Source organism: Apus apus, chromosome 1 (genome assembly GCF_020740795.1).
Source record: "Apus apus isolate bApuApu2 chromosome 1, bApuApu2.pri.cur, whole genome shotgun sequence".
NCBI classification, from domain to species: domain Eukaryota; kingdom Metazoa; phylum Chordata; class Aves; order Apodiformes; family Apodidae; genus Apus; species Apus apus.
The window spans coordinates 158,699,203-158,720,982 of NC_067282.1; the positions used below are offsets into that span (position 1 = coordinate 158,699,203).

At 42.3% G+C, this 21,780-nt stretch overlaps 1 protein-coding gene across 2 annotated transcripts; it reads left to right on the forward strand.

Annotated features, from left to right (window-relative positions):
• Positions 1–1,739: 1,739 nt before the first annotated feature.
• On the forward strand, positions 1,740–20,679 carry NDUFA12 (NADH:ubiquinone oxidoreductase subunit A12). 2 transcript variants are annotated; one of them, XM_051611967.1, is made up of 4 exons: positions 1,740–1,869; positions 6,747–6,829; positions 7,575–7,662; positions 20,407–20,679. In XM_051611967.1, exons 1-4 carry the CDS (start codon positions 1,781–1,783, stop codon positions 20,585–20,587), a joined length of 441 nt encoding a protein of 146 aa, XP_051467927.1. In that variant the 5' UTR covers positions 1,740–1,780; the 3' UTR covers positions 20,588–20,679. The 2 variants fall into 2 exon arrangements, with proteins under 2 accessions (XP_051467927.1, XP_051467936.1); XM_051611976.1 differs by having other exon boundaries at positions 1,766–1,788.
• The last annotated feature ends 1,101 nt before the right edge of the window (positions 20,680–21,780 follow it).

Sequence of the window (21,780 nt, forward strand, 5' to 3'; positions counted from 1 at the left end):
ATTTTTTTTAGTCTTTGTTGTCTGTAATAGATGAATGCACATCATGCAAATGCCACAGATAACTCAGAACAGCATCCCAATTGAGAAATGAGCTGCCATTCTTTCCATGTTTAAATTCTGAATTTTTTTTATCATGAAGTAAATTAGTTATCCACAGTTGTTTGGTTTTTTTCCCATGGCATCTCTTTTTCCCTCTACTCAAGAAACATCATGTCTCATGAACTCTATTTTTCTAGAAAGTCTTGTGTTAACACAGGCTTGTGTGAGCAGCCCTGCTGATCCACCGTGGTCTTCATTTGCCCTCTGAGGCCCTACCCTCGCTCTGATGTGCAACAGCTAGTGGAGAATACAATTTTCTCCTACATGAGTCTTCATTGCAAGTCAGGGTTGTACATCTTGGCTTGATGGTAGGAACCAAGTGTGTCCTTGAAGTCACTGCATTGGAGATGAAAGCAAGTCATTTGGACCACTGGAGTCTCACTGGCTTCAAGTATCAACATCTGGACACTTAAGGGTTTTGTGGCTGTTGATAGTGGCTGAACTAATGCATTTCCTGAATAGTTTTTAGTAATTTGCTCAAATATATTTTCAAGCTAACTGTGCTTGGATTAGGGGAAGGTGGGTGGGGTGCTAATAAAGGAGAGGAGAGTAACTGTGGCTAGTGTCAAGTGGTAGGGGAAAAGGGGGATAGCACAGAAGGGGTGTTCTGGGGTTGCTTGTAACTAAACTGTGGTGGAGTCGCCTGCAAGAGCAAAGAAGCTAGAAGAAGCTACTCCACCATGGGTGCTTCTGAATTAATGCAGTGCATTTCACTCAGCAGAACTGGCCACTGGACATCCAGAGGACCAAACTGCCATGCTCGGAACCTCCTGGCAAGAGACTTACGAGCAGCTGACCCCATGGCTTTGGTCCTGCAGCAACAGCAATGAAATACTCCCAATGTCCACAGCAGAGCGATCAAAAATGTTTCTTCCTGCTAGTGCAGAATCAGAAGAAGCCAGTGGGACAGGACAGAGATACTGGGGTAGAGAGGTGGACAAGATAAGAAATACACGTATCTCCATGGCCTTCCAGAGTTGCAAAAAGCCAAGAAAAGGCAAGTCTGTTAAGTTCTTCTCTGATCATCACCCACAGTCTGCAAGGGATGAGATGTCACCTCCTCTATCTCCTAATTTTTGATCTAGGCAAAAGGGGGGGGCCCGTTCTGCCAGGCCAGTGAAGCGATCACCCTTCGGCTGCTGAGGCGGTGCCTGAGACGCCAGGGTCCTGTTCGGGTGGGATGCTGGGATCCTGCTCCAGCAGGAGGTTGCTGCAGCAGCCAACAGCAAAGGAGGTGGGCGCTTGAGAAGACGTTGTTCTGAGGGAGCTGGGCACCTGCAGCCCGCCGCAGAGCTGGGCAGGGACATCCCGCCGCAGCCTGCCGCTGGCTGCAGGAGTTCACAGGGCCGACGGCGCCACATTCCTCACGGGAACGGCTCACAGCACGGGAAGGGAGGTCTGAAGGGCTGCTGCAGGCTGCCGCGGGATCGGGAGCAACTAGTCCACAGCTGGACCGGGCAGGACGGGCCGCCAGGAGGCAGAGAGGGGCAGAGACTCCCTCCTCGCCCGTTCTCAAGGGCAGGCCAGGGCGTCAAGGCGGGCCTGGACGGCCCCAGAGGCCGCGTCCAACCGGCTCAGCGGCGGGGCGGGGCGGAAGGCGGGGCGGTACCGGGGCGGTGCCGGGGCGGTCCCGGGGCGGTCCCGGGGCGGTGCCGGGGCGCGGAGGGCAGGCCGCCCCAAGATGGCGGAGTACGTGCAGGTGCTGAGGCGGGCGCTCAAGCACCTCGGCGGCCACGGGGGCGTCCGCGGCGCCTTGTGGCAGCTGCTGAGGTAACGGGGCGCCCGGCGCGCCCGGCTGCCGGGGCGGGGAGCTTCCCGCTCCCGCCTCGCCGCCCCGCGGGGTCACCTTGGCGGGTGGAGCGGGCGGGTCGCGGGCGCCCTGCCCTGCCCTGCCCTGCCCTGCCCCGCACGAAGCGGGGTTAGCGGGGGTGCGGGCGCGGCGCGGGGCAGGGGCCGCTCTCCGCAGCCCCGGGGGGGTCGGCGGGTTCTGCCTGACGCCGGGCGGCGTGCGGGGCGGTGCGGGGCGGTGCGCGGAGGCCGTGCGGCCTGGCCCCCCGGCCCGCTCGGCTGCGGGCTGTGTGGTCAGAGCGCTCCCCAGGCGGGGCCCGGAGGTTGTTCCCTCATCTGCAGGTGTCTCAGTGGGCCCTTCGATACCGCGCTGCCGGTATTGCCCGGGTGGGCTGAGCCCGTGTCTGACCTCAGCCCTTCTCCGGTACCTGACGGGGCTGCAGGAGAGCTGGGGAGGGGCTGTTCGTAAGGGCACGTAGTGATAGGACAAAGGGTGATTGCTTGACACTGGAAGAGAGTAGATGTAGGCTGCATATTAGGAGGAAGTTCTTCCCTGTGAGGGTGGTGAGACAGGCTGCCCAGGGAAGCTGTGGGTGCCCCCTCCCTGGAAATGTTCAAGGGCAGCCTGGATGGGGCTTGGAGCAGCCTGGGCTGGTGGGAGGTGGCCCTGCCCATGGCAGGGAGTTAGGATCTTGAAGGTGCCTTCCAACCCAAACCATTCTACGATTCTTAGCCCTGTTGCCTCAGCCATGACTGCTGTGGTGTCACTCTGCTCTGCTGCAGCTGCCTCCTGCACTTCTGCACTTCTGCAGACGGTCGCTCTGGCCTGCTGGCTGTTTGCTCTGGACCACCTCAGTTGGGCAGCAGCTTTCTTGAGCTGTCTGGTGAGCACATCTGAAAGCCATGCTGCTGAAATCCTGAAGTGTATAGCAGCAAATTACTTCAGCCACCTTAGCAGCTGTAATTCTTTAACACTTCAAACTGTACATCTCCCTCTTTGGCAACAGGTTGTCACCTGTGCTCAGCTTCTGATGCCCTCTAGCCCCAAAGGCATTTTCTGCAGAATTAATCACAGCTTTTTTTTCCAGTCCTGGCTGTATACAGAACACAGCACTCATCCACATTGAACTTTCTTATGTATTTTTTTCCTATTTGCATCTCATCTCTACCTTGAAAAGAGTGTTTTGAATTGTGTTACAGTGTGCTTGAAGCTCCTTCTGAATAGGAGGAGCTGCAGATGTACTAAGTTACTCTTTCTCCTTCAGATCCTTAATTAAATGTGGGGTAGAAGTCTGAATGATACATTATCCAAATTCAGCAGTGTCAGTAACCTGTGTTACCTTTGTAGTTTATCTTGGAAAAGTAATGAAACATTTTTTCAGCATATGGTGAATGTTGTAGGCCTGACCACGTAGCCAGAAAACCTCTTTTTAATCAACAGCAGGAAGTTAGGAGTATGGGATAGGGAGGATTCACAAACATAAAGTTCCCTGCCACATATCAAGGGTCTCTTATACTAGAGTAAACAAGCCAAGCTTTCTGAGCCTTCTTGATTACTTTATTTTTCCTGTTCATCATAATAGCCCTTTTTCTGTTACTTCTTGTTTAAATTGATCTGTTTTGAACAGTTAAACACAATATTTTACACAGTTGCTGATCAAGCCTCATCATTATTTTCCATACAGTGCTTTAGTACTTGCTTTGCTCACTGAAGACAGCTCAGTTCACTTGGGACATCCTAGGATCACCTTTTCTTTTTTCCCTCACATATCACTTAATTGACAGCTCGCTATTATCTTGTGACATCCAGATGTTTTCCTTGTGCTTACACACAGTGCTTCAGATCTTAGTAGTCTCCAGGTGCATCACCTTGTGCTGTGACCTTGTTACCACTGAATTTCATTCTAGTGGTATCATTCCAGCTCTGAAGGCAGTGCGGGACTTCCTGTACAATAATATGACTTTCCTCTGGAATATAATACTCTGTTAGACCCTTGTTCTTTGTTGGGTGGAGTTTTTGTTTTGTTTTGATCAGAAACCCTGTAAAGTGTTAAATAAGGCAACTGTCATCAGTATTCTTTGTGGAACTTCACTAGTAACTTTCAGTTAGCTCTGTTTCTTCAGCTGAGCATGTTGTCTTCTTCCTGACGGTCAATGTATTGCTCCCTTTACAGTTATTATACCAATTTAAATAATTTTCTCATTTGTTTTGTGGCACAATATCATACAGTTTTCTGAAGTCGGCTTGACTTCTGAGAGGTCTCAACTTTTTTATATTCCTACTAACTGTAGGGATATACAGCTTCTGGCTTTTCCATCTCCCCTGTAACAGGCAGCTCAGATCTCCTTGCAAAACTCTTTAGAGGGAAGTTTCAAGCTGGTAAGCAATATAAGTTAGGACAATCCCAACCAGTATTTGCTATTATTTCATGTCATCCCTTCCCAAGTTTATTTCTCCACAGTTTTGTTGTTATTGTTGTTGTGGGTTTTTTTGTTGTTTTGTGTTTTTTTGTTGTTTGGGTTTTTTTGTGTTTGATTGGTTTGTTTTTTTGTTTGTTTTGTTGTTGTTTTTTTCTTCTGAGGCTGTAACTAGTGCACTGGCAATTCTCAAAAAGAAATGGAGCTGGGGAAAAAAAAGTGCAGAAGAATCTGAGTATTAGCATTCACCTGAGTGTCCCCCCTTCTTAAGCACATCTTAATGAATGCTTTGTCAAGGAGCTTTTGTGAATCAAAGATCGAAAGTGTGTTGGCACCTTTCTGCTGTGCAGAAGAAGGGAGCAAGGTCAGAGCAGCACTTTTCGTTTTGGTTTGGTTTGTTTTTTTTTTCAGAAAACCAAAGTTAGAAGAGAGGTGTTCTAAGTGGAGAATCATAGAATCATAGGGGTTGGAAGGGACCTCTGGAGATCAAGTACAACCACCCCTGCTGCATCAGGAACACCTAGGGCAGATCACACAGGGACACATCCAGACACATCTTGAAAGTCTCCAGAGAAGGAGACTCCACAACCTCTCTGGGCAGCCTGTTCCAGTGCTCTGTCACCCTCACAGTAAAGAAGTTTTCCTCTGTTGAGGTGGAACTTCCTGTGTTGCAGCTTGGTCCCATTTCCCCTTGTCCTGTCAAAAGGCACCACAGAAAAAAGACTGGCCAATTCTTGATATCCACCCTTCAGATATTTGTAGACATTAATAAGGTCCCCTCTTAGTCTTCTTTTTTCAAGACTAAGCAGCTCCAGGTCTCTTAGCAGAGATCCTCCTAACTGTACCAATCACAAACACAGCTGCTGCCCCCCTTCACCTTTCAAGCCATTGAATCATTGTCTCAGCTCAAGGACTAGACTTGGCACTTCCAGGAAGAGTAATCAAGAAGTATCTTTCTTGCGACAGTTAGTCACTGCTGGTAACTTGGAAGAATTATTTGCCCAAGTCAGGAGGCTCTTTCTCTGCTACAGTTTTATTCTAAATTTCCCTGCTTTTCACTATGTGCCCCCAGACCCCCCACTGTGAAGGCCGGAACAGGTTTTATGCAGCAGGAGTGAAGTTATGAAGAGCCTATGAGCCTGGAAACATCCTGCTTGCTCAAGATTCAGTGAAATTGCTAGGAAGTGTCCTCTGGAAACCATAAATACCTCAGTGTTTGATACCAGTATTCAGGGCATGAAGTGAGGACAAGGGCATAAGAACTTTTACAAGAAAGGGAGAGGAAGAAGGGACAGCAGCAGTGAAGTGTCTCTTCTTTTTCTGTAGCTGGGAGCTCAGGCTTGAATAGCTGAGCCAGGGATCTTGGAGTGTTTCTTTGACTGAGGAGAGCTGGAACCACAGAGGTCTAAAATGAGTACTTGGTGGAATGATTATCACTCTCGGGGACCTTGGGAGAGAAGACCAAAAAAATCCGCTTTATTTGTGGGTTATACACTTAAACTCCAAACTAAGAAAACGTGGAGATATGTGCATCCCTTCTGTCCTTTGGAACTGAGTTGAGAGTGTGTATAATACTACAAACAACTAAAACTTCTGAGAATAACTTTACGTAATTGTGCATGGGATAAATGTCAGTAAAAAAGAAAGCGAAGATTCAGATCTAGGGGGAAAAGTGCACATAAGTGATTTTAAGGTTTTATCAATAATATGTAAATCATAGGTTCATTTTAATTGTTGATATGTACATTAAAGTTAAAATATGTTCTGTATAAAGAGTTTAAATTGGTATGTACCTTATCTGGGTCAGTGTATGTCTCCTCAAGTGGCAGGGTAAATGCTTGCATCTTTCAATTATTCAAAAGCTGGGAAGTAACAATTGCAATTCAGGGTTTAGCATGCATTTCCTTGGCAAGCTACAATGGCTTAAAATATTACTGTTCCTCTCCTGGAGGTTAGTGCCCACACAAACGTGTGAGAGCTCTTAAGCTGCTTCAGTGCAGGCAACTCAAGCTGAAATGGCAGTTACAAGTAGATGAGAAGGATGGTAACAGCTTCAACTGCATGAATTAACATGTGTCTCTGGGACTCCCTTCTACAGTATTTAAAGTTTCATGGATGTTAAATTGAGCTATATTGCAGAGTTCCTGTATCTTCTACCGTAAAGAGCTTTTAAACAAGTAATATCCCCCAAAAGCCTTTTTGTATTATTTTTATTATCCTGTCAGTGGGGCACACAGTAAAGGCATGCTGACATTAGCTGCAGGAATTGGTAGTTATGTTTTGCAGTCCTTGAGCTTGGATATTTTTTGGGTTTTTTAATAGCTTTGCATGTATATGTTTAGGAGTTTACGTTACAGATTTTTACCAACCCCTAAGAAACCTCTATCACAACCTAATTCTATAATTATGTCAATTGAAACTGTTGGTTTGGCTATTCACAGGGTCAATGATTTGAAGACTGGTATGCTGGTAGGAACTGACAAATATGGAAACAAGTACTATGAAGACAGAAGAAACTTCTTTGGTATGTGTACTAATGTGGACACCTCCTGACTGACTGTTCAACTTTATGTAGATTGTGTAGTTTCTGCTAGTGAAACAGAATTTTTTGTCTGCCTGACTTCCTCACATTGGACTTATGTGAGGTTTAGAGAGGGGGCTCATAGAAATGCTCTGACATCTTCTGTCTCTACTGCTTCCCTCAATTCATTTGCAAACATAGTCCATCAGACATAATTAATATGGGATAAAGCTAAGGCAACCAGGTGCTCTCCATGTACTTAAAGAGGTAGCACCTGAAACAACAAAGGTCACCCATAAGAAACAGACACACAGATTAGTAGAGCTCTGCCTGCTGTGAGCAAACTTGTGGGGTACCTGGGGAAAGCAGAGTTGTTGGTAAACATCACATGGTAGTTTTACATGGCTGAAACCTAGTTTAATCTTAAGTTACTAGTGGCAATGTCCTTTTGGAGAAGACTTATTGGGGGGCTGGTGATGATGACCAAACTTGTTTCTCTGCCTGAAAATTTTGTCAGTATTTACTTCCTTCTGAGAGTGTTAGATTCAGCCATATAAAAATACTGTAATGGTGGAAATACAGAAGACTTAGAAAAATAAAAGCTGTACTGACTTTGAAATGAGTGCACATAATGGTAGATACTTCTAGTGAAAATACTTTTCCTTGTGTTTTCATGAATTCTCTCCTTTATATGAAAATAATTTTTCTTGAGCTAATACTAAAGAGTATTTCTCTTTGTTTAATTAAGGTCGGCACAGATGGGTCATCTATACTAATGAAATGAATGGCAAAAATACATTTTGGGAAGTTGATGGAAGTATGGTGCCCCCTGAATGGTAAACCATTTAACTTAAAAATGTGGACATATCAATAGTGTAATTGCTTATACATTTTCTTGTATTATTAAGAGAAGTTTTGTTGTGGTTTTTTTTTGTGTTTGTTTGTGTTTTAAACTACACAAATTTTATGTGAATAAAATTTTATTGGGTGCAGCTATCTTATATATGACCAGAAGATTTCAGACTGTTACTTTTAGTATTGAACTGCATTCATAATGTTATATTGCTCACTCTCTACACAGTAGCACTCACCGGATTGAATGAGAAAAGCATTTTGCCAGCCAAATTTAGCAGGTCAAGCCAGTCTTCCCGTTTTCCTTATTAGTTGTTATTCCATCTTAAAGTTTCGGCAAAGCCTACAGTAGCTGGACCTAAAGAATGTAAGGCAGTGATGGAACAACGTTCCTTAATCCAGAACCCTTAGCAGCATAATTGTTTCAATTACTATACATAGGTACTCTACAAGATGATGAACAACAAAGATCCAGCACACTCTGTATATTGACTGCTACTTGACTACAATTTATCTCAAGGTTTTATTTTCTGTTCATGCATTTCAGTGGTAATTCTAGGACAACCTTGATTTTTAGAAGGTCTCTGGCCATGCAGCTGTTAATACTTTTTTGTCTTCCTATGTAAGTCAGGAAAAACACACAAAATAAAATAACAGTGTATGCTAGCAAAAACAGTCCCTATGCAATTCTTGAGGAATACGAATAGCACTTCAGACACAAAGCAGTTAAAGGTGATATTAAGCAAGAGGTGCTTGGTAGCCTGAGCATAGGTGAACACTGTTTTTTATTTTTTCTGTGATAGATGTTCTGTGCCAAGGCTGAGATTAATTGTCTGAAAACCTAAATTATGGCTTTCATTAGAACGTTTGAGAAATGTGTGGGTAGACTGTCTAGGTAGTCAGTTTTGTTTAAAATTCTCCTAGCTTTAAAATTACATTTAATGCAGTTAATGTATTTTCCTGTCTTCTCCAGCTTAATGACATTATTTTTTTAGAAGTGACATTAGAATCTCCAAAATTAGCATGTCCTGCCAGTGTAGGGCTGTTCTTTGCTATCTGTGTATCAGCTGTGGTTTGGTTCTAGTTTTTAGACTGTTAGACTGTGCTGGTTTTCAAGATTTTCCTTTACTTTGAAGCACAGTTTTTGTTGTGTGGTTGTTTTGGTGTTTTTTTTCCCCTTTGCTCATGCTTATGTGTTGTTTATTGTGTTCTTATAAGCACTGACAAAGGGTTTCCTCCTTATTGAAGTGATATTTCTAGGATTAAGTAACTTGTTTAGGTCACATAAAACAGTGAAGTAGAAAAACTTGTTTTCCTGTCAATGTGGAAAAAACTGCTCTAGAAGAAGCAGTAAATGCTTCATTATTTTCAAGACTGATCTGCGCAGTGGGGCACAAAAGGGTGAACAGCCCTGTGTTGAAAGGTTTTATTGTGAGAAAACTTAGTTGCATAGTACTGTTCAGGGTTGGGGGTTTTGTTTATTTGTTGTTGTTGTTGTTGTTTTTAAATTGCTGATAAATTTTTGTGTCCCATGGCAACCTTAAGATGTTTATTCTTATGCAGGAATCCTAGCTTTGTGACATGTCTAAATCACTGACCTGTAATTCTATACTGTTTAGATACCTCTTTAAAAATATCAGTATTTTGAGTGAATTATTTTGAGTGAATTTGAATGATTACATGCTGGTTTTTAAGACTTTTTTTTTTTTCTTCTGATGGTGTAGTGTCTTACGTTTTTAACATGAAATAGACTTCTGAATTGAGACTGTTAATTTATTGTACAAGTTGCTGTGGATGTAACACAGGTTGTGCAGGTACACAGGAAACAATGAGTGGTTTTTTTGGACCCAGAAGTTTGTTGGTGGTAAATTAGATTGTTCAAAATTACCTCTAAAAAGACATGAATTTGGTCCATAGTATAATAGTATCTGTCCTGTCAGCTGTAAAAAAATATTTGTTCCTTAAAGTACTAGTCGTCCTTTCAACAGATAAAAAGTTGAGGCAAGTTAGTCATTCTTGGGTCAGCTGGGAAGTACGTAAAGTACTATTTTAACAGCTGGTTTGTGATGTGAATAATTCTGAACACTGATATTTTTTACTCCAGGTTTTAGTTGATTCAGCTCAGTAGAGCATTTCGTGTGTATGTTGTTTTTCCACCCTCTACAGGTGGAAGCAGGATTTGCTACATAGTTTATGTTGGTGTTACTTTCAGGAAGTATTTTGCAACTGTCATGCCTAAAGATGACACTTTGAACAAATGATAGGTTTAAGATCAGGGCTAACCTAGAGATTTCAGATATTCCTTTTTTTTAATAGTAACGCTAACTACTTTGTAATTATTTTTGTGGTACTCTTACAAAAATCCTATTGTGTATGGGATTACACTACTGATGATCCTACTGAGTAAAGAGAACACTACCAGATGTGCAGGAAAAACACTTTCTCTTTTTTTTTTTTTTTCCCCCCCCACAGTATAAATTATACTACAGGTTGTTCTTGCTCATATTTTTGATTGTCAAATATACTGTGCATCCTAGAGTATCTTGTGACAAGTTGTATGCCTTCCAAACTGTGGAATATGAGTGATAATTGAAGTTCAGTCTGGTGGACCTTGCATTTTAGTGCATGGTGAATTGGAAACCAGCTTTTTAGTATATTGAAAAGTTCTGAAATAGCTGTCTGGAAAAATAAAATGGGTATTCATTTAGCTACCCTTTATCTCCTGTCAGACACTGGAGGAAGGGGAAAAGCAGCAAGAAAAAAACATCTCATATGTAACAATGTATCATAGCTTTTTAGAAGCTATGAATATTTTCACTATTCTGAAATAATTGGTGTAATTTCTTTTGACAACGGATGTACTGAAATCACAGTCTGAAGGAAACAGAGAGATTTGTTTTGACATATGTCTACTATACAGGGAATTGAGGCTGCTGCTTTTTTAAGATGTTGCCATACCAGAATATGTAAGCACATGGTTTATTTTGATTTAGTTGTGTTATTTAACCTCTTTGCTGCTCTGGGTTTGATTTTCTCATCTTCAAAATCAAGATGTTGTTATCTACTTTTTTAGAGACAAGTAGATTTTTTTTTTTTAATTTCCTCAATATTTACATTGGGAATAATTAGTATTAATATTCTTGTAATGCTATGCAAGATATCGGGCACATGTTTTTTCCTGCACAAGGACATCTTCATTTTTCTGTGGGTAAGAATTAAGGGGCAGGCTGGTGTGGGTGATACAGTTGTGGGGGTCTACTACAGACCTCCTGACCAAGGCAAGGAGGTTGATGAGGCTTTCTACAGGCAGCTGAAAGCAGCCTCACAACTGCAGTCCCTAGTCCTCATGGGAGATTTTAACTACCCCGATATCTGCTGGAAGACTCACACAGCCAGCCTTTCACAGTCTAGGAGGTTCCTCCAGTGCATTGATGATAACTTCTTAATGCAAATGGTGGACAAGCCAACTAGAAGAGGAGCGCTGCTGGATCTTGTACTAACCAACAAGGAGGGCCTTGTTGAAGCAGTGGTAGTCAGTGGCAGCCTTGGCTGCAGTGATCACGAGATGGTGGAGTTCAGGATCCTGTGTGGAAGGAACAGAATACCCAGTAGGACCAGAACCCTGGACTTCCACAGGGCGAACTTTGGCCTCCTCAATCAACTGTTAAGGGAAATCCCATGGGACAGGGTGCTGGAAGATAAAGGGGCTCAAGATAGCTGGTCAACATTCAAGGACCACTTCTTGCAAGCACAGGATCAGAGCATCCCAAGGGTTAGGAAATCTAGTAAGGGAGCTAGGAGACCAGCATGGTTAAAAAAGGAACTGCTGGGTAAACTTAAGTGGAAAAGGAAAATCTACAGATCATGGAAGGAGGGGCTGGTCACTTGGGAGGAATATAGGAATGTTGTCAGAGAATGTAGGGAGGCAATTAGGAAAGCTAAGGCCTCCTTGGAACTTAACCTTGCAAGTCAGGTTAAGGATAATAGAAAGAGCTTTTTCAAATACATAGCTAACAAAACTAACACTAGAGGCAATATTGGCCCACTGAGGAATGAGGTGGGAGCCCTGGTGACAGAGGATATAAAGAAGGCAGAGGTGCTGAGCACCTTCTTTGCCTCTGTCTTTACTCCTGCAGGATTTCCCCATGAGCCCCAGATTCATATAGCCCCAGAAGTAGTCAAGATAGGTGAGGACATAGTAGATGAGGATTGGGTTAGGGATCAGTTGAGTAATCTGGACATCCATAAATCGATGGGTCCAGATGGAATGCATCCAAGGGTGCTGAGGGAGCCGGCGGAGGTCATTGCTAGGCCACTCTCCATCATCTTCAGTAAGTCATGGGTAACAGGAGAGGTGCCTGAGGACTGGAGGATAGCAAATGTCACTCCAGTCTACAAGAAGGGCAAGAAGGAGGACCCGGGTAACTATAGACCGGTCAGCCTCACCTCCATCCCTGGAAAGGTGATGGAACAACTTATTCTTGTCTCTATCTCTAGGCATATCAAGGACATGGGGGTCATCAAGAGCAGTCAGCATGGTTTTATCAAGGGTAAATCATGTTTGACTAACCTCATAGCCTTCTATGAGGAAATTACTAGGTGGATAGATGATGGTAGAGCGGTAGATGTGGTCTATCTTGATTTCAGTAAGGCATTTGACACCGTCTCCCACAGCATCCTTGTAGATAAGTTGATCAGGTATGGGTTTGGTGATCAGGTAGTGAGGTGGATTAGGAACTGGTTGATGGGAAGGAGTCAGAGAGTTGTAGTCAATGGGGCAGAATCTGGTTGGAGGTGTGTGACTAGTGGAGTCCCTCAGGGGTCGGTACTGGGACCGGTGTTGTTCAACATCTTCATCAACGACCTGGATGAGGGTATAGAATGTACCCTCAGCAAGTTTGCTGATGACACTAAGCTGGGAGGAGTGGCTGACACACCAGAAGGCTGTGCTGCCATTCAGAGAGACCTAGACAGGCTGGAGAGTTGGGCGGGGAGAAACATGATGAAATTCAACAAGGGCAAGTGTAGAGTTTTGCATTTGGGGAAGAACAACACGATGTCCCAGTACAGGTTGGGGGCTGACCTGCTGGAGAGTAGTGTAGGTGAAAGAGACCTGGGGGTCCTGGTAGACAGGAGGATGACCATGAGCCAGCAATGTGCCCTTGTGGCCAAGAAGGCCAATGGCATCCTGGGGTGCATTAGAAAGGGTGTGGTTAGTCGGTCAAGAGAGGTTCTCCTCCCCCTCTATTCTGCATTGGTGAGGCCGCATCTGGAGTATTGTGTCCAGTTCTGGGCCCCTCAGTTCGAGAAGGACAGGGAACTGCTGGAAAGAGTCCAGCGCAGAGCTACTAAGATGATTAAGGGAGTGGAACATCTCCCTTATGAGGAAAGGTTGAGGGAGCTGGGTCTCTTTAGCTTGGAGAAAAGGAGGCTGAGGGGTGACCTCATCAATGTTTACAAATATGTAAGGGGTGAGTGTCAGGGAGATGGAGTTAGGCTCTTCTCAGTGATGACCAGTGATAGGACAAGGGGTAATGGGTGTAAATTGGAGCATAGGAGGTTCAAGGTGAATATCCGAAATAATTTTTTTACTGTAAGAGTGACAGAGCACTGGAACAGGCTGCCCAGGGAGGTTGTGGAGTCTCCTTCCCTGGAGACATTCAAAACCCACCTGGATGCGTTCTTGTGTGATGTGCTCTAGATGACCCTGCTCTGGCAGGGGGGGTTGGACTAGATGATCTTTCGAGGTCCCTTCCAACCCCTAGGATTCTATGATTCTATGATCTTTTACACCTTTTTTTAGAGAGTTACAAGAGCCAAAATACTTGTTTTGTCTGCTCCTGTTCAGAGCATGTTGTTTGCAAGAAGTTGGTACTTCCATTTTTGAACTTTCTAATGAAGTGTACTTTGTGAATATAGGAACATAAAACTTAAATCTCTTGATACCAGTGCCTGTGTGCACTCTATTTAGTGCTTTCATAGGTGTCTTCATGACGGAATTGCTCTAATTGTTGGGTTGTTTGTTGAGGCCATTTACATTTTACCACTATATTAGAAGGCCCACTATCAGCTTTTGTTAGTCATTCATTTATCTCCAAATCTAAAAATATTACAATTAGTAAATAATCTCCAGAAACCCGAGGAGATACTATTTTATACAAGCACATGCTGCTTTATGCACATGCCCATATTCACATGTAGCCACAACTTACGCACATATGCACCCATTGTGGGCAAAACTTTTTTTTCTGTTGGCTCAAAAATAATAAAAAACCAAGCAGGAAGAGGGTACAGATAAATTTCAGGTTTAATATATTATACTTTTGGCTCCGTAGAAAAGTTTTTGAAAGGCTTCAGGGAAGAAAATTTTAGTGTTAATCTGAAGAGGAACATAGAACTCCTTTGGGAATCCCTCAGCAGCTTTTAAGTACTAGCCAGGGTGCCAAAAGTATTTTCACAGGCGATGAGTTTTCACAGTAAAAACTGGCTCTCTTGAATGGCTGCTTCTTGATAATGATGCTGTTTTCTCACTTCCTAGGGTAAGGGCAACAGGGATTCTAGTTCTTTCCATCCACCCTCGCACCAATGCTGAGAGAAGCAGATTCATACCACAGGCAAGCTGAGGCCTAGACAAAATGTTCTGGGTGGATTTGTTAATAAGAAGTGCACTTAAAACAGTGTTTTTTTCCCCTTAATCAAAGGCTGCACAGAGAAGTGAAGTATTAGGGGTGTAAACTATAGATAGATGAATCAAAGGGCTCATTGCTGCTTTTTTTCATGAATGTTATTACCTGCACTCCTAAGTTTGGCAACATGACAAGTTGCATTGTCTCACTTTGTGATCACTAGAGAGAAAGGAGGAATTAAATCCTATGAGGGGGTGTAGAGATGGAGATCAGGACCCTACGCTGCTGGAACCAGCAACCTCTAACTTGACGATGTGCAGGAGGAGAGCAGTGCTGCAGGATGATCAGGATTTTATGGGGATGGTACATTATCTTACTGCTGAAAAAGAAGTGTGCTTTCCTGAGAAGTAGAATTACTGCCTGCACTCATGCAAAGTGACTCTTCCTTTCTGCTTTTTATCTGCAGGGATTTGTATAGGGTATAGTCCTTGACCAGTGGAAGAACCCTAGGGAAGAGCTGCAGGAACAATCAGACCTCTGAGGACAGCTGGACAGAATTGGGATTGTTTAAAAAGGAGAGGATATAACCATGGATATAATCTCAAAGCATTTAATCTCACAGAAGGGAAAGGCATAGTCCATCTTCCAGAGGGTAGAACAGGAAGCAGTAGGTTCAAATTACAGAGGAATTGATACAGATTGAACATTACTGTCCTTACCACTAAAAAAATGTATTAATCCTCCCTGGTATAACTTGGTTTGGGAAGATGAGGAAGCCAGTCTTGCAGCAACTCCGTGACAACTTAAGCAGGTGTCTGCTGGGAGTGATGTGGATGTAGCCAACACTTCCTTGGGTCTGAAGCACATGCAGATGCTCTTAAATCCCTTCCAGACTGGTATTTCTTGATTATTTGATTTCCTTATCTAAGGGTTTGTGGATTATTTCCACTGAAATAAGGTGAGGGGAGAAGACTGAGCATCTCCCTGTTCTTAATCTGTTTTGGTTCAGAGGAGAAAGTAGCATTTTTCTTTCCCCAAAACATATCCTATATCAGTTTTGATTTTCTAGTTATGTTCACAGCTCATGCAAAAGCTCCCTGTCTGTCTACTTATTCCTGCCGTAGGCTCCTATTTTCTGTTCAGCAGTCCAGATACTCCTGTAGCTGGAATTTGGAAAAGCTGAAGTTTGCATTTGAAAGATTTTGGGAAATTCAGCTTGAGCCCACTGAGGGGGGCAGCTTGGAACCCAGTTTTCCACTTTCAACTGGCTTCTGCTGTGCAGTAAGGCTTCCTTTTGAGAGCACGTGAAGTCCATTCAAGCCAAGGCCTGATATCCTGCTGGATGCTAGAGTTGTGCTTCTCTTGCATCACACTCAAAGCCTCTTTTGGCTGTCTGCATATTGTTCATTTACCATTTGTCTGGTTTAATGTAATTTGGTTTGTGTTTTGGCCAAATACTTTGCAAAAACAGCTGGCTTATGTATACAAACTAGTTTACAATAATTTGTTTTTTTGTTCAATATGTTATGTCCTAGGGGAAAGAACTGTTATTTAAGGTTAGTTTTCTCCTTTTACAGAGACACTTGCTTTTGTCAGCATTATCCTATGTGTGTGCAATGTTTGTCCCATACTTTGATGTTACTTCTTTCTGGTGCAAATCTTTGGAAGGAGCTTTGGGGTTGTTAACTTCATACAGTTAAATATTTCAAATTCAACTTCAGTGTAAGAGGAGTGTCCACACCTCTTTGTTGGTTGATTGGACAGCTGAAGAAGTAGAAATGTAGCATTTCTGACTTAAAGTGCCAACATCCTAAGAATGGAGAGAAATGTGTGAGTTTCCTGTAAAGCTGCTTCTCGAGTCTGCCTGTGAGGGAAAACAAAACAATTTAACTGAAAATGAATGGGGGGAGTAAATTTTCAATCCTTTCAGCAGCTTCACAATACATTTGTGATTTTTATAACTAGATTAAATGCTGGTGTGGTGTTTTCAGGTAAATTGAATGCTGTCTCCTTACTATACACTGGTATCTTACTGCTTGCATGAGTAATCAAAGTAGTCTCACAAATAAAAGCATGTTTCTTGTCCCTTTTCCCTTCTCTTCCTATACATAGACCTGGAATAATAAGTGAAGACTATCTTTAAAATGAAAAAAAGCTTATTTTTAGGCTAGTCCAAGTTAAATCCTTGACTTCTCATTCACTTAAAGTACTTGAGAAAGCACAAAAAAACTTTTTGCCCTTTGACCATAACATGCATCTTCACTTCTCTTTTATCTTACCACAACATGGTTAACTTTTTGAAAAAACTGGAAGCTAGCAAGTTGGCAAACTTTTTGAACTTACATAGACAGTGTCTGAACCTTGTTGATACACATACAGTAGCAGCTATGGAGTTTGTGTAGCATTGGTTCTTGTTTGACAGCTTGTACATCAAATAATTGGCTCCAGTCCCTTGTAGCTTCAGTTTGAAATCTCCTTGCTTTTAAATATTTGTCTAAGACTTGGGAGAAAATTCTGCATAGTCTTATCAAAAGCATTTGAAGATACTTTGAGCTCTCTTTCATCAGCTTACCCCAGGAGAAGTCTACAGGCTTTGCTGGCCTCAGTCTGCTTGGTAGTGACTCTTCAGCCTCTTCAGAGCTTCTGATTTTCTTTGCTCTATGTAAGTTGTCTGCTTCTTTTTAGGTTTGTCATTGATTGCTTTTGAATGCTTCTTTTTCCATGCCTGGATTTCTAGGCAGAGTTTGTATAGAAGTCTGGCCATCTACAAGATGTTGCATCTCTTTATTCATGCCATTCAATCTAGTGCGTGAAAAACTTTTCTTGAGCATCTGGGGGTAGAGTGTATGAGACATCAGGGCTTCAAAGGACTCCTTGAGGGAGGCTGTCAAAGGGAAAGTCTTCCCAAAATGAACTCTGCAGGCTTTACATATTTTGCACAAGTGGAGAGTGGGAGTTCTTAGTTTGAGAGAGCAGACTCTGCAAACCAAAGTAAGTTGCATGCTGGGCTTCTTAGGGGAGTCTGTTGTGACCAGGCTTAAGCCCTGAAACTCCTAAATATATGGGTACTTAATAGTGGATGGAGTTTTAAACAAATGCTATATAGGTATTGCAGTGCCTGTGACTGTACTGACACTTCCATTTTCCAGTGAGAAGATGGGATTTAAGGATTGGTTTTGCTGATCTGTTTAAATTGGAGCCTGATTTCATATTGATGTTACAGAACTTCAGAAAATCCTGGAAGCAAACATATTACTTCAATAATACTACTGTATTTTAAAAGACTTCATGGATTTAGTTTTAGAAAAGCTGCAAAACAGTTGCTTAAAAGACAGAATAAAACTATTCTTTTTTGTCATCTGAGTTAAATGAGTAAATAAGTTAATATTGTGATAATTTGTCTGGTGTTTCACAGAGTGTGCAATGTAAGCATACTTGTAATGGAAGAGGTGCCACACATGCAGGCTTAAAATCTCCTTGATTTTAACTAAGCTTTCAGAGAATTCTTGTGCATCATGTGCTCCAGCCTGTCTTTCAGGGCCTTTGTAACTACATTTCTGTCTGAGAAAGCATTTTTTTATTTGTCTTCTAGGTGTGCACGACTCTTGGCAGAGCAGGAGGATGTTGAGGCATGGTGACAGGTGCATAAATAGGGTTTTGTTTGCAGGATCCTTATCCACTGTAACCAGAAGTATCACTAGGTGAAGGTGTGTGTGTGGTTGCCTCTGTATAGTGTGGTCAATGGGTTTGTCAAACCGAGGCTGCTCAGGAGTGATACTAAGAAGCATTTTGAAATGCAGTACCTAAGTCAGTGTTAGCAGAATGTAGATGGACACAGGGACCATTCTGAGGGGAGACCTTACTAATGCCTTTAAGTATCTAAAGGGTGGGTGCTAGTAGGATGGAGCCAAACTCTTTTCAGTAGTTCCCAGTGACAAGACAAGGGGCAACAGGGCACAAGCTGGATCATAGGAAGTTCCATTTAAATATGAGGAAAATCTTCTTTACTATGAGGGTGACAAAGCACTGGTACAGGCTGCCCAGGGAGGTTGTGGAGTCCTCTTCTCTGGAGATATTCAAGACTTGCCTGGATGCAGTCCTGAGTAATGTTCTCTAGGGAATCCTGCTTTAGCAGGGCAGTTGGACTAGATGATGTCCAGAGGTGTCTTCCAACTCTGACAGTTCTGTGATTCTTTGATTCTTTTCCTCTTCTTCCCATGCCACAAACTGTGTTTCTTTTTTTTAGCAATGGAGAGCTGGCTTGTTGGGTATGAGCATATGATCCACCTCTGTTAAGTCAGCTGTTTTACAGCTTTTTCTGCCAACTTTGATGCTAGCAGTCATAGGACACGTGGCTGAGAGTATGCAGGATTCTAATGGATGTGAATTGGGAAAGCAAATTCACAAAAGATCAGAGCTTTGTGTAATGTGGCCAGGGCATTACAGAGGCTGGTGATAACAGATTTAAAGTCAAGCAAAGCCTGACCCTGTATCCTCAGACCACAGTGTAATTAGTAATACTAATTACTAATGGGGCTGCCTTCTTCCAGACAGAAATCATTACTCTATTTTTGTTTTTATTTTTAATATTTTTTTTAATAGAACTAGTGGGAAATTATACCACATCTACAAAGGAGAGTGGGGGGAGGAAGAGAGGGATCCCCCTCCCATCCAGGTTGCCTTGGGTCACTTAATCTGAACATGTATGTAACTTTCAAACTCAGAAGTGGATTATTTTTCCTGGAGGAGGCCATTCTTTACCTCCAAACAAGCTTTTTCTTATTACTTTGGAGGTATCTTACAGTTCCATCTGGTGTGGTATTCAAGACAGTTTCCTGGTAGTCTTGTAACTTTCATTTGACCTTTTTGTATGTTTTTTTCCTTACAGAAAATGAATGTGTGGCTGACTTTTTTTTTAAGTGAGATTTTGCACTAAAGTTATATTCAAAGTTGTGAGTTTTTCTGAAATAAATGTCTAAAGCTATTTGGCTGAAAAGATATTCAGCCTTCTGTAGAGCTCTTCAAATTTGGAATGCCTTGTCAGTCAAACACATGTATCTGTTTCTTACTTCTTTTAATGTGGTTTTGTTTTGCTGTATGAATTAAGTGTACTGGATTTGTTGCTAAAGGGTGAAGATGCAGTTTTTAGTCTTTCTAATAACAACTGGAATAGAAGATTCACTATTTTTAAGTCAAGTATTTGGCAAAAGCTGATTAATGGAAACCTCTTTAATTCCACCTCCATAAAAATGTACATAAGCTAGTAAAAAAAGCCATAACTTCTGTCGTAACTGTTCATGTGTAATAGCTGCCATGTAAACTGGCAGCTAATAAAAATGTTACTCAGGTTTGAAAGTTGCTTTGGGCATTGAAGTAGAAATGGGATTAAATCAATTCATTTGATCACTGCTATAGTGTTTCAGTAAATTATGGAAAATATTTTGCTTGATGATTAATGTTTGCACAGGGGAGGGTTGACACTTACTCCATAGGTAAAGGATAATCACTATAATAACTTAGTAATTACTCCATTACTGTTTGGTATTAATCATTTTACTGTGCAGTCAGTAAATATTTATGTAATTGTTTTAGGTGAACCTGCATCATTAATCCATATCCCAAGTGGTAGCCTCATGAATGCCTTGGAGTTGGTATTGAAATTGTTGTGCAGTGTAGTCTTCTGGTAATGAAAAAAAATGTAAAATACAACAACAACAACAATAAAAATGCAGGAAACAAAACAAAACCTTCTGCATTTGTCATTTGTAGTGCCTGCCTTGACCTGGCTGGCTGGTTAAGGCCATACGAAGACTTAACAATTAAATACTCCATGTCCAAATACTAGGCCTACAGGGAGCAGGAAATTTGAACTTCGGTGTGCTTTTAGTTGTTTGGAAGCAGAACTGTTAGTTAAATTTGTTTGGTTACTTTGAGTGAGACTGCAGGATACTGATTTAAAGTCAGACTCGATTAAGTTGAGGGTGTTTTCTCCTCTCAAAATAGATACAGTCTCTTCAGAGGAGAATCTTGGGGAGTAAGGAGGAAGGATTGTGAGGAACTGTATAATGTTCCCTAATAACCCTGTGTCTTTTTCTTCTTAAGGCATCGCTGGCTTCACTGTATGACAGATGACCCTCCAACTACTCATCCACCAGTTGCTCGCAAATTTATCTGGGAGAACCATAAATTCAATCTGAGCGGCACTCCCGGACAGTACGTACCTTACTCCACTACTCGCAAGAAGATTCAAGAGTGGATCCCACCTACAACAGCTAGCAAATAACAACAACAAAAGACGTAACTTGCAACAGCTTTGGCTTTCAGTGTGAATTGTATTTTCACTGGTTTTGTTCAAAATAAAAGCCTCCTGCAACAGCTGTAGTTTAGTTTATTGAACTGGGGGAAAGCAAGTGAGAGAACATTGGGAAGAGGTAGAGGACAGAATATGTGACAACTCTTAATCTCCTCAAGATACTGGGTTTTTTTTGTCATATTGTCAGTGGTTCTTGTCTTCATGTAAGTAGCTCTCACTTTCTTTTAGTATGGTGACCATTCCTGTAATAATCATTTCTCACATTTGTACCATTCAACAGAATGCAAATAGAAATTTGAAGTACAGGATTCTCATCTTTACCCTTATCCTGCTATAGTCTCTGCACGGCAAGTAATATGGTATTCCTGTACTGTTTTGGGCAACCATCTTTTTAAATATTCATGAGACAAGTTAGAATAATAGGGCAAATAGAGGATTATAGTTTTTATTCATTAATTCTTTGTGCATGCATTGCTGTATTACAATATGGTACAAGACATAGTATAAAACTTGTAAGGCTACAGTAATCAAAAGACATCTCACCCCCTAAGGAGGCTCAGCCCTAAGCAGGCACCAAAACTGTTCCCTGCCTCTTGGCACCACCACACACCCTTCAATGTGCTGGTTTTGCACTAAGACCTGCAGGTGTTGACAGGGGAGAACTTAAATTGCTTGTCAGATAGAGGTGTAGAGTGTTTGCTTTGTTGCCATAGGACTAATTTTAGGTGCCTAATCATAAAAAAACCTGACTGAATCAAACAGGTGCAAAGCTTGAACCCCCCCCCCCAAAAAAAGTATTTCTTGTTGCTTCTCCATCATGGAGATTCATTAGAAGATGTTTTCACAGGTGCTTGGGCCAGACTGTTTGCTCTGTGGTGACGAGTCTCAAAAATATGAAGCTGGAAAGTTTATGTTTGAAAGAAAGAAGGTTGGGGAAGTGGGGGTTTTTGTGTCTTGCAGCTGGCTGATTCTTATTCCAGCCTGCTAATATTTTAGCAGATCTACAAGGCTTCCTGTATCTGATGACTTAGTCTGTAGATAATTACCTCTGATGGGATGCCCACCCAGCACCTCACTCACACCATTCAGCTGAATGGGGGAGAAAATAGGAAGCTCATTAGTTGATACTAAGATGGGGAAACTGCCATCATCGGCAAAAAAGA